Source organism: Rhamphochromis longiceps, linkage group LG19 (assembly GCF_057381845.1).
Source record: "Rhamphochromis longiceps isolate RC_006_pf linkage group LG19, R_longiceps_female_GT1.1, whole genome shotgun sequence".
Taxonomy (NCBI): Eukaryota; Metazoa; Chordata; class Actinopteri; order Cichliformes; family Cichlidae; genus Rhamphochromis; species Rhamphochromis longiceps.
The window spans coordinates 23681855-23695444 of record NC_140575.1 but is presented as its reverse complement, the minus strand read 5'-3'; the positions used below and the strand labels follow the sequence as shown (position 1 = coordinate 23695444).

Genomic DNA, 13590 nt, shown 5'->3' with positions numbered 1-13590 from the left:
CGTGTGATCAATAATTCAGCCTCTTCCTGCCCATTCACTGATGCGCGGCTGAATTCCAGCACAGCAGCTGTCATCCCTGTAATAAAAGGCGCTGTCAGGCTTTTTCAATGACATCACATAGAAGCGCAATTTTCCAACATGGCGTCCAGCCGGGTGCTGGAGAGGGAGGTCCAGGAGGAGCCGAAGCGCGCCGCTACCGCAAACCTCGACTTTTGCCTCCATAAATACTCCCTGCTCATCATAATCGGACGGACCGCTCGCCTCAGGCAGACGGAACACATCAGCAGGGAGATAGAGCGAGGTAGGTTTATTTCAGCCCGCGTCCAATAGCTGCTGTATGCCATTTTGCTTTTTCCTATACAATTGTATTACAAAAAACCCAGCTTCCTGCAAGTTCTTCTTGCCCAAATCATCACTTGCGGTGATATACTGAGCACACTGCAGTTTTTTTTATGCAATTTTTCCCCACCGTACTGACCGAGGATGCGTCACTCCACCATCAGCATCACCCCCTCATCCCTCCGGACACATTATAATTAAAAGCTGTCTGGAGTGGGTGCTTTGCCTTTCGCCTCAGTTTTAGTTTTTAGTTATGTAAGGACAAGCTTTGAGGGAAATGTTGCGCCGGGGATTTTCAGTCCACACACAGCCACTTGTAAGCGATGTCCCATTAACCTTTGTGCATTTATGCACAGCTGTAATTGTGGATGCTGCAGACCAGACAGTGCGTACTCATAACGATCCATTACAGTCTATGTTTTATTGCTTTGCTGTTTTGCAGCTGTAGACATTTTATGGAAGCCAGCATGTGTAGCAGACAGTTCATGTAAAACAGGATAGATAGGGAAATTGAAGAGAAACCACGAGGACAGACACAGATAGAAAAACAGACTGACTCATATTCCTGCACTGTAGCTAACTGGGCCAATTAACATTTCATTACACTCTGGTGAAAGCTATGTACTTCAAAAATGTCATCAACTTTTCATGAACTGAACAAACAGCCCAGTTTTTTGAATGTACATCTGTAGCTAAAGATTATTTCTTCATCGGTTAATCATAAAAATAATAATTTAACAACTGTTTGTCCTACAGATTGGGAAAATCATCTGCTATAGTGTCCTCCAGTTTTTCAGTCTTCATCATGTGTCTTTAGCAGTCTAAAAGCCAACCACATTCAGCTGACTGTCACGTGTTTCAAAGAAAAACCTCAAATTCTCCTCACTTGTCAGCTAAAAACAGAAAATACATTTACATGTACAATATAAGATGGTACATTCTGTATTTAATGTGTATAATTAGCTGAAAGTAAATGCTACAGACTCTTTATCGTGTTTATATGACAGATTGCAAGATACAATGATACTCGTTGTACTATGTTAAAAAGAGAGAGCAGATTTGGTTGAATGCATTAAATATTGAAATAAAATATACTATGGGATAGCTACGATTATAACAGCCAGTTTTAATATTTTGCGAATACTTGGACATGTGTAGGCTTTTATCACATTGCACCATGTGACAGTATAGCCTCTAACTTTCTTGCTGTCAGGTATTCGGTCATGGGATGTGGACTTAAAATCCTGTAACCTGAACCTCTACCTCCAAGAATTCCTCTCCCATCACACGGCATCTTTCAAGAGTGCAGGTAAGATTTAAGTCATCTTTCTTGCCAAACTCTTTGGCCCTACTGGGGAAACTCCCATTGCCATGGCAATATTTCAGCTCAGCCAATCTGGGGTCACTAAGGAAGGAAGGAAGGAAAGTGGACAAGCAGCCAGACAGGGCGATTGTTGAGCATGGGTGGGCCCACGACACAGAAAACAATAGAAACCTGCAGCCAAGTTTTGCCACCTCTCGTTCTCTCTGTATGGTTGGCAATTAAGGACAGCTGAGCACAGGAAAAAAGACAGACAAAAAGAATTAAACAGTTGTGTCACAGCTGATCCGTGTAAAGTGAAGTGATGAAAATGGTCAAGAGCAGACATTTGTCTATCCAGAGAGGTTGCCTGCACTGTAGTATAGCTTCCATAATAAGATCGACTACAGAAATGAATAGTGTGAGGCATGCATTTATTTAATTTCTTGTCCAAAAGTTAGACAACAATCAATAGCACTCACTTGCATTCAGTGTCAAAACTATGTATCTTGCTATAATACTAATAATACTAACAATCCTGCCTCCTGAGCCCTCACATTTACCAGAGTGGTGAATCAGCATGTTGAGGTTTTACATTAACCACCAGTGGAGACTCCAGGAAGTCACTGCTCCCAGCCTTCACATGCTATGTGATATGTGATGCTATTTTCTAATTTTTACATGTGTCACAGAAATATTAGTCATTTTCCCATTTCCAGTCTTTATGCTAAGCTAAGTTAGCCAGATGGTGTTTGTAGTTTCATTTTTTAGTGTACAGAAACAGAGATATATGTCTAATTATTGTCAAGGAAAGGAAAAGACATATTCTCCCAGAATTTTAAATGTTTGGTTGAATTATGCAAAATGTCATGTAGGGAAAATAGCCCTTTCTGTTTCCCTTTGTGTAAAAAGACTGAGAAACATTTGTTCATATTTGGGTCATGAAATTCCAGTCGGCTAAGTACGCCTCTGTATTCTTAGCTGTTCACCCAGTCCAGCCTCTCAGACTGGATGTCCTTCTCAGATTGAGGAAACTTGGCATCTCTTCCTCAGACAATCCTTCTGACTCAGCTGTTCCACTTTTCTTACTTTCTCTTTTTCACCCAGTGAGTCAATCACCCGTCCGATTAGCCCAGTTCACTTTCTCCTCTTTGAGCTCTTCTCCTATTTGCTTCCAGTCTGTCACTCAATGCTCGGACCTGTCGGCTTATCTCCCTCTTGTTTGCATCCCTGTGGCTGTCTGTTTGTCCTTCTCTTTATATCTCTTCTTATTTTTCTCTCTGCCTCTTCAGGGCATAAGTGTCTACGTCACTGTACCAGAGTGTTGGACACTCAGGTGGTGATCAGTCCATCTCAGGACCAGGTTCATTCAGAGGTGAGGGGATAAATCCTCGGGTGGCAGCTGACAAAATGATGCTGTGTTAAAATGATTCAGTTATTCAGAAATAAGTTGAATATAATAATTTCCCAAATGTATGAATTGTTGTTTTATTGCCATCACTATGTTTAAGCAGGTGCAACAGGAATTTATACATGTACATTATTTTCATTAGGCTGTAGATGCCTTGAATAACTATGCAAAATTACAACATTATTATCTCAAATACTTCCACACTATAACTGGGCTACTGTATGTAGTATAATATGTATAATAGGCAACATCTCAAAGCAAGGTGCAATATACCAAAACACTCACCCTCTTCCCCCAAACTTTAAACACTATTCCCCTGTTTTTACGTGGGATCCAGATTTGTTGAGCTTTCTGTGAAAAACGCTAACCTCGTATGTCACCTCGTGTTCATATCAAAAGCACCGGCATGCTCTAAAACACAATTAACTCAAATCATCACTGCCAGAATCCAATTAGCACACAATTTGTCATGTGGAAGCACAGACAGTCCAACACGTTTGCACACCAGTCAGTAGATAAAAGGGCCATGTGGCAGTTCACTGGTTTTGGAACATTTCCCCGGCTGTCTGGCCGTGGCTGTTATTGACTATTTCTGGCCTAACACAGACCAGAGAGGGGATGTTGGGGCTCAATCAATTACATTTTCTTCCATGCACAAAAGTTTGCCTCTCCATCATATTGAGAAATACCTGGCTATTATGATAATATACTGCATTTCTGAAAATCTGTTGAATATTTTTTGCGGTGCATTTACGTTTTGCTCTAAATTTCAAACTGACCGAAGTCATAACTGCACACTGATGAAGACCATTGTGCAGTTATGCATGTGCCTTCAGAGGAACCTAACCTAATATAACAGCTCTGTCATATCGGGGCACAGACATGTTACCTTTGTTATGTTTTTGCACGATTGTGACCTAAACGCAAGACTCCAAAAATAAAAATAACCATGTAGTAGATTGTGCATAAAGTTAAAAAAAGTACAAAGAATTCAAAGTGGCAACAAATTCAAATCCAAGATTTCAATTCACAACATTGCGCTGCATTTAGATGATCAGTGATAAACACTATCAGCGTTTTAAATGTGGTGGCTGATTGGTCTATACTCAATATACACATTTTTTTGCATGGTAAAAATGAGGCCTGTAGCTACTCATTTACTTTGTTATGGAGTAATCCTGGAATCACAAAACAGCTAAACAAGGGTGTGACATCTTTGTGACATGTGTGACATTTGATGTACAGAGCTGTGCAAATGTCTTGAGAGACCCTTCATTTCTTTATAATTTGCTTCCAAGGAACCAAACTGTCTTATAGTTTAAAAAAAAAAGTAGTCTTGAGCAATAGTTCTCCAGGATTTCTGAAGCTCTTATACAGTTTGTCTTTTTGACATTGACATTGCCTTTTCACTCATTTTTGGTCCATCCTTGTACCTGAGCATTTCAGAAGATCTTTTTAAGCTATTTAATGCTGATTTATGAATCATTCAAGCATAAAGCAACATCTAATTCAAGACATGAACCGGTTTGGTGTAAATACATAACAGACAATATAGAAAAGAGCCTATTTTAAATTGTATCTTCAGGCACTTCATTACTAGCAGTCTGTTATAAAACACAACATTTGTTCCAATTTCTTTAGTCAAACCTACAAATAATACCAAAGTTAAGACAACTTGATATTCATAAAATACTGGTTTTTGGTTTTTTTTTTTTGCACTAACCAGGTGATTTGAATTTCTTTCAAGATACTTGCAGAACATTTCTTAAAGAAATTACAAGAAAGCCTGCCTAAGAGTATTTCATGCATTTTCACAGTACTGTTTACTATTCTTTGATTTTTCTCCATCTATATTTTTACATTTATCTTCACTGCTTTTCTGTTGACTTTCGATTAGGCCTGATTTTTTTCCATTTCTGTTCCCTGGTCAGGTGTTTGCGTTCCTGTCCAGAGAATCGGCTCATAAGCTGCTGATCTTGGCTGGCCTGAGTGAGGAGGAAAGCGGAGACGTGCTTTTTAACAGAGGACTGTTTTCACCATACCAACTGAAACAAATCTTAACAGAACAGGTATACACCTAACCACAAAGTTGCAATTATAATTCTGAATGCACAAACTTGCCACACCTTGAAGCCCAAATGACCGGAACACTGCATATAGACAATATCAGAATATGTTAAGAGTACACGCTTAAAAACAAGCATCATGTTTTCAAGCACACACAGAGGTTTTAAAATTATACATGTAACAATAGTACAGTTTTAAAGTAAACCTTTATTACCACCTACAAATCCAGGCTTAATTCAGAGCAGTGACTAATGATTATCTTCTCATATTACTGATCATTCTTTCAGTTTCAGGGTCAGAAAATTGTTAAGAGTTCCTGGACTGTGGTCTTGAAAAATGATCTTTTAATAAATAGTGCAAAACTCTTAAAATTTGCAGTGAAGGGTAAACATCAAGTTCTCACAACAGTGAAGTTTGACCTAACATCCAAATGATACTTTAAAAACGGGGCTGTAATGTATTATTGAGGATGATCCTGATATTGAGAGTTTATAAAGATCCCAACCAGTATTTAGTATCTTCTCATTTTTTATAAAAATCATAATCACATAATATGATCAGCATTTAAAATGACCATCCCATAAATTTGCCTGTTTAATAAATGTGAGGCGCTATCCACTGACATGACTAAGATATAGCTTTGAGCGACTTTACTGTAAATTGTGAAGGATAAAATTAAAAATTGTATATATAATGCTGGGAACTTGTCTCTCTTCAGTCTTTTGACCAGGAGAGCTCTGCCTCCTCACTTCCACCCAGCAGGATCCATCTGACCCTCAGTTGTCCCAACATTGGCCAGTGGAGAAAGACTCTTGTGGAAAACCAGCCCCTGCAAGGTCCTTTCAGTCTCTGCATCAATCCCCCAGAGGTGCTGCCTGCGATGGAAGCTCTGGGGAAATTCACGTCACTCATCTCTTGCACCATTTGTCCTTCTTCCCCCTTTGACCTGCTGCCGCCTCCTACCACTGTGGGTTTCCTCAAGCTGTCCCGCCCCTGCTGTTACGTATTCCCTGCTGGCCGTGGTGATTGTGCCTTCTTTGCCGTTAACGGGTTTACGGTGCTGGTGGACGGAGGCTCGGACTCTCAGGCCTGCTTCTGGAAGCTGGTCCGCCACCTCGACAGAGTTGATGCTGTTTTGTTGACGCATGTCGGGACAGAGAACCTCCCTGGTGTCGTCTCCTTCCTGGAGAGGAAGGTGGCTGAGCAGGAGCTGAGAACTGACGTCATAGGTAGCATAACAGGGGATAATGAGTAAATTATGCTCTCTTTATTTGTTTCATTTTCTGAAATAACACATTGTGGCTCTCTTTCTTTCTTTATACTGCTCCACAGAGGACTCGTGTAAGAAGCTCATCTCTCCAGAGCTTGGGGTTGTGTTCTTTAATGCCCCCAGCAGGTTGCAGGTGGAACAACAGCCCTGTGAGTGCTGCAATAAAACAACAATAGAGTAAAAATTGAAAAAATAACCAAACTGTTAATATCAGCTATCAATCATTTTTCTGATAAATGCATTTATATTAATATCATTTGTTCATTTATTTACTTTCTGTTTTGTTTTGCACTGAGCAATCAGTGTAATGTTCAAGCACCAACAACATCTACTTGTGCATGTTATCTCATGACATTTTTAACTGCTAAAAACAATGATATGACTGATTGGTTATACAAGTTATCATTATTCTCCTGTCAGGTGTGGACAATGTACTGAAGAGCACCCAGCAGGCTGCTCTAACCCTACAGCTGTTAAAGAATTTAGACATCAGACCGCAACCAATGTTTCGACCGCAAGGAGTCCCCTTTGAGCCCTTAACCCTTTTCCAAAAGATGGGAGTGGGACAGCTGGATTTATACATACTAAACCCAGGCAAAAACAACCAGGAATACCAGACATTCATGCAAAATTGGCCCGATGGAGTATCATCAGCATCTAAATCCCAAACTCTCCCTCTCACCGCCCTCACCTCTGTGTGTGCTCTGCTTGTGTGGCATCCAGCGTGTCCTCAAGAGAAGGTGGTCAGGGTGCTTTTCCCTGGCATTACCCCACAGGCAAAGCTGCTGCAGGGGCTGGAAAAGCTAAAGGGGCTGGCCTTTCTCCAGAAACCCACAGTGACAATGGGAGACTTAGAGAAACTAGGAGAAGAGAAAAAGACCAAGAGGACAGAGAGCCAGGACAGTGTCAAGTCACAAGGAAAGGAGGGAACACACAAACAAAGGAAAGAGCGTGGAGATGGTAAGGATGTGTCTTCAAAGGAAAAAGGAAAAGCATTAAATGGAACTGGCATGATGGAGACTGATAAAACCAAAATAAAAGAGACAGGCATAAAGGATAAAGCAGCAGAGAAGAATACTTCCAAAAAAGGAGGAGGAAAGGATGGGAAAAAAGAGGAGAAGACTGACAACAAAGAAGGGAGCATAGCTAGAAAGAACAGTCAGAGCAAGAAGGATGGTGTTCCCTCCAAATTAAAGAACGAAAATAAAATGAAGCTCAAAAAAGAAGCAAAGAATGACTCTAAAATAGGAGAGAAGAAAGCAAAAAAGCTACCAGGAAAGGAAGCAAATGATAGCAAGAAGCTGCATGTCAACAGTGCACTGCCAAATAATGACTCAGCCAAATCTGACACTAGAGCTGTGCCAGAAATCCTTGATCCAGAGTGCACTGTTACTGAGCAGGAAAATAAAAAAATGGACCCCGAGGAAAATCCCTGTGGCTCCAAAATGTCTACCCCTGAAGATATGACAGCTGATTTTCTTAAGCTGAGGGAGGAAATCGAACGAGAAGAGGCACAGGTGGAAACGGTAGATAAGCAGAAAAGCAGTGATCCAGAAAATGAAAAGAGCCTAGGAGGCCTGAGCCAAGAAGACACTTGTAATGAAACAGCTGACAGATCAGTAGAAAAAGCAGCAGGTAGTGGAGGGAGTGGTGATAATGGAGTGCAACATATGCCTGGAAGTGGTGAGAGAGCTGATACAGACTTGCAGAAAAGCCTTGTAGACCAGCCTGGAAATGCTACAAAACCTGCAAAGGTTGTAGGATTTCCATCTCCTTTGAACAAGGCACCAAAGAATGAGCGTACAGTCCAGTTAGACTTAACTCCAACTGAGTACACGCTTCTTGATGGGGCTTTGAAATATAGTCCACCCTCGCGATCCTCTCCAGAGAACCAGGCTCCTGTCAGCCCCGACGAGGAGACCGTAGAACCAGCGTCCCCTGACTCACGGCCCAACAGCGCAGGCCACACTCCTTACTGTTTGTCCCCAGACGATGTTTGGTGCAACAGGTCTGCTCTTAGCCGGCTACAAGCCCAGGGTAGCCTAGATTCTGCTGATGTTAACCAGCCAAATGGGTCATCCAGGCAAAGTGAGGGGCAGCTATGCCATCCTAAAAGCACTCCAGAGAACCCCACACATCCCAGAGAGAAGCATTTAAGTTTTCTTCCTTTGGGGACACTTAAGGAAGTTTCTTCAGACCCGTCTCCCTCTGTTGCCACCACCACTACACACTCCATGCCAGCAGAGGTGAGCTCACCTCAGTCCACAGAGGTAGATGAATCATTGTCCATGTCCTTTGAGCAGGGACCAACCACTGGGAGCCAGAGAGAGGGCGATGACAGCGTTTATCACTCTCACTCCAATGGCAGCCACTATGCAGGAATGTCCTTACAAATGAAGAAGCCTCTCAAATCTTTAGGTCAGAGTTCAGAGGCAGCACGACCTTTGGCTCCCAGCACACTTCATTTCGAGGCTTCAGGTCATGATGTAGACCTGTGTTTGGTTTCTCCCTGTGAGTTTAAACATTTTAAACAGCCCGACTCCGGCTCAGGCACCAGCGAGGCCTCCAGAGGAGCCTTTACTCCGCATCATCACGGCAACAACAATAACAACACCAAGGACACGTCACCCAGTGACTCAAACGCCCCTGTCTGCACTGAGGACTGCCCGTCCACCACTGCTGACGGAGCTCTGGACTCGGATGAGGATGAGTCATGTAGCGAGCCTTCTAATTCTCCACAAAACATCCTAACCCATCAGGCTCTGCCGCCAGACCCTCTTCCAGCACCTCTCAGGGACAGTCCACCTCTGCCTCCACATCCTGACGCCTCCATGCCAGTTCCCCAGTTTGACTCAGATGTTCATGGCAAGAGAGCAAAAGCCACGGGCATGCGAGGAAAAAAACTTGCAGGGGTGAGTTTGTCTCGTGAGCAGAAACACATGCCTGTGTTAAGATCATGTATGAGCTTTATTGTGGCTTCAGGTGGATTGTGGTATTTCTAAGCTGAAGACAGGTTGAATTATTTTGTTGTGTTGTCACACAAAGAGGTCCGAGTAATTACTGAATTTATCTCGTCTGCTAGATTGAAGGCAAAATATGTGATTTATGAAAATATATGAAAGATTAATTATACTATCAGCGCAACTGGTTTTGGCCACAGGTTAAAGCCTGTGTCTTTATTTTATAAGAGTAAAAATGATTATTATATGAATGGCTGCTTCAACATATCTGACATTTTGATATGATACAAAATGTTTTCTGTTACTTCATAAAACCCATCAAAATACTCAAAGTGGACCTTTTGACTCATGTTATTTTTATTTGTAAAGCGTAACCTAATTATTACTTTAAAAATTTGGGCCATAAAATTGTCTAAATCATAATCTATTTAAACAAAATCTACCACTGAACTTTGTATTACATTTGATCTTTTTTGTGATCAGGTCATTGAGGCCTCCCAAAAATCAGGCTCAGGGAAAAGCAGGACAGGGAGCCAAAGTGGAGTCACAAAAGGAAGCGTCTCTTTAGCTCGTACCCCCTCCACCAGCACTCGATCAGCACCAGCAAAATCCTCGTCCAGTCCAGGTATGAGCTGTGAAGTGGGATTTTTTCTCTTGCCGTGCGTAATTTAAGGGCAACTTCAACATTTAAGTGTTGTGTCTCGGTATGAGCGCTATTAGGCTGTAATTTCTCCTCTCCTTTCGGCCACAGGCTCTAAGGCTACCTCTGCTGGGGAAGTCAGTGTGTATGTGGACCTGGCTTATACCCCCTCTGGAGCCTCCTCTCCCACAGTGAGTGTGGACTTCTTCAAGTGTGTTCGCTCTTCTTGCTACATCATCAGCGGTGACAGCCCGGAGCGGGAGGAACTAATGAGGCAAACCCTGGATGCTCTGCTGGATGGAAAGATATCATGGCCAGACTCTATGCAGGTAGAAACATTATACAGTAGATTATTATGTAAGTGTTTTTTCCCCCAAAATGAGAAAATGTAAAATGCAATCACAGAGATCATTTCCATGAAAATTGGGCTGTTACTGAATCCCAAACCACACTCTGTAGATCCCTCCAAATGCTAAAATCATCAGCTATTACTGAATGGCTAAAGGCGGCCTTTTGTATTTCTCCAGGTAACAGTGATCCCTACCTTCGAATCGGTGTCGATGCAGGAGTGGTACCAGCAGACCTTGGACAAACAGCGTGAACTAGGAATCACTGTCCTGGGATCTAACAGCACCGTTGCCATGCAGGATGAAACTTTCCCCGCCTGCAAAATAGAGTTCTGAGACAAACTAGGATCTGCAGCCTGGAGGATGGAAGGTGGACCTGGGCTAAATTAAACTGTGACATTAAGGTAGAGAGCTTGAGGACTGATGGAGTGACAGAATAGGAAGTTAGAAACAAATATTATGGAAAAAAGTGCAACTCTTTCTGCACGTTCACGACTGAGTAGATAACGATATGAGGCTTTTGCCTCACTCTTCCTGGTATAACACTTCCTTTAGGGTGTTGTTGCACCGAGGGGCCCTTAGATCTCTTCCCTCCGGGGGTAATGCATGACTTCACTGACCCATGACCCTATGCAAAACAGGAGAGGAGGTCATACTGGCTGCAAGAGAAGCATGTCAGCCTGCATAAATGTAGATTTACATGAAAGCTGATGCTGTAGATTACTGAAAATAATGTACACGGGGTCAATGGCACTTTGTGTAGGCTTGCACTGAAACGTGATCGTAGTTTGTGCTGTGTACCTGGGCCCGTTTTGCTGCTTTTAGCATTAACAGCTTTCTAACAACATTTATCCATATTACATGCAACTGGTGAAAGTGTGCAAACTATTAATTATGAAAGCCGTGCATTTGTTTATTTTTCTTTTAATTAGACTTATTTGATCATTCATTTCTCAATGAGAGTCCAACAACAAATATTCATATTGAGTGGTAAAGCATTTTGTTCTGAGCACTGTAAGTACATGTGATGTTTGCTGCGCTTGTGTTTTAACTGCTTTAAAAAAGTATTACGCCACATTGGTGGCAGTGTCAACTGTGCTGAGCAAACAGACTCTCAGAAATACTGAAAATGACAATTACTGACTCTGAGATTACTGAAAATGAGTGTGCAAATCTGCCAGAAGGGATTAGAGTACCAGATTAAATTTAACAGCATTACAGCAATCGTGATATTAATATTAGTCCTGCAATTGTAATCAGTTAAAATGCTTATGATCATAAGCGTGTGAGGCTCAGACTTGTTAATATGTATTTGGATTGTGGATATGATCACACGGTCTGTTGTAGAGAGGCTTGCCAGAGTGTAAATAAGAATTACTTAACAATCAGATTGTATTTAAACAGTGAAGACATCCCAAAGGTGGAAAGCACCCAACCCCCCACTCCATCCTAATACTGAACAGTTTTAATAAAGTAGACTACAGTACACAGGGCACTTTGTTTAATATAGTGACAAAATTCTTTTCATTTAAAATTTTTATTTCTTGTTCATTTTGAAAATAGTTTTAAAAAAGCCAAAACAAAACAAAGGGAAAATAAAGAACATATTCAATGCATATCTAGATTATAATTATTATAACTGAGACATTAAATCCAATCTGGCTACACAGAAATGCGCAATTTATCACTTTTGAAGGTAAATATTTAAATGCAGCTCTACCCTCAAGGAAATTGTTCTTGAAAAAAAAAATTCTTAACTAATTAAATCAATTGCACAGACGTTACAAAAGGCCAAAGAAATTGCAAGGGAAGTGCAAAGTACAAGGAAATGTGTCCAAAGTACCGTCAGTGCAGTCTCTCAATAGTAAGTGTTGATTTTTTATTGCGTCTGCACATCATAAAAACTGGTGTAGTCACAGTGACAGGTCCTTCTTTTACTTGAGCCCAGACTAGATATCCACGAATCCATGGAGGGATGTGTAAGAAATCATCAGTGCTCTCTGTTCCTGTCACATGAATGTGCATGTGGAATGCAGAGTTTGATTAATACCAAAGCAAATGATCACAAAGACACAACAACCCATTTTGCTTTTTAAATCCACGTTTTTTTTTCAATTGTTTAAAGACGCTATAAAAACTAGTCATAAGTTCTTATTATACTTGAGAAAAAAATGATTTATTTCTCGTCACTCATCCCAATAATGTTACAATGATGTCCAGTGCTAATTTATAACAACTCATGACTGCCTTTTTTCTGCAAAATGGCGCCAGTTTGAGGTTTTAAACGATTGACTACTTGAACCTGCAAGTGAATTGTAACTATGTGTATGTGTCCTGCATGTATAAAAAATGTACTGTATGTTGTTGTTCATTCATGATATTCATGAAGCAAGAGAGCAAAGCACTGTGGGAGACAGGGCAGAGCAAGGTGTTGTGAGCAATGGGAAAGTGTCACTTTGTAATTGTCTGTAAGAACATACAATAACAATGTCAAATGTGTGGGTTGTAGGGCAGTGAGCAATGTATGAATAAAGAATGTGCATCACCATTCAAAGGTCTGCTGAGAGTTGCCCTGTGGATGTTGAATCAAATTATCATAATCTTACAACACAATAGAACAAATTACCCACTTTTGCTTATTGTAGCTACATTTTAATTCATTTTATATTTCTGGAAATGCTTTGGATGGTGTTACATACTTAGGATTATAAAATTTTGATTAAAAGAGACAAAGAACTGTAATTTAGCATACTGCATAACACAAGATCAACCAAAGTATCTTATTACATAGTAACAACCCCTGGATTAAGTCAGTAAATGTACGGTGTGGTCACTTTTCGTATAGGCAGTCTGTTTCTTATTTCTGCTGATTTTGCTATATGTTGCCATAAAAGTCAGTGAGTTTAAAAATGAATTTGGTTTTCACTGACTTGTCTTTCAGGAACAAAACAGGACAGGGAATCACGACTGAGGTTGTTATTGGGGAAGGGGTAAACCTACAAGGTTGTTTTTTAGAGGAAAAGCAGCCAACGTCCAAAGGAAAAAGTTTAAAAGTCTTTTGCCTGGAAAACTATTGCTTAAGACCGGTTTAAAAAAAATCAACAAGGTGTGGTTCCTTGAAGACGAAGTGTAAAGAGGAGTAACTCAAGACTTTTGCACAATACTGTATGTATGTGTATGCATCTGAATTTGATTATACTTAAAAAAAACCCTCTGAAAATGACTAAAATACACATGAATAAAGGAACAAATACAT

General features: G+C 40.9%; 1 protein-coding gene across 1 annotated transcript; it reads left to right on the top strand.

Moving 5' to 3' along the window:
- Window positions 1-137: 137 nt before the first annotated feature.
- Window positions 138-12883, top strand: LOC146646787 (microtubule-associated protein 1S-like). Its single transcript, XM_085392018.1, has 10 exons — window positions 138-301; window positions 1553-1648; window positions 2932-3014; window positions 4982-5119; window positions 5836-6346; window positions 6450-6536; window positions 6808-9299; window positions 9831-9972; window positions 10099-10316; window positions 10515-12883. Exons 1-10 carry the CDS (start codon window positions 139-141, stop codon window positions 10668-10670), a joined length of 4086 nt encoding a protein of 1361 aa, XP_085248144.1. The 5' UTR covers window position 138; the 3' UTR covers window positions 10671-12883.
- The last annotated feature ends 707 nt before the right edge of the window (window positions 12884-13590 follow it).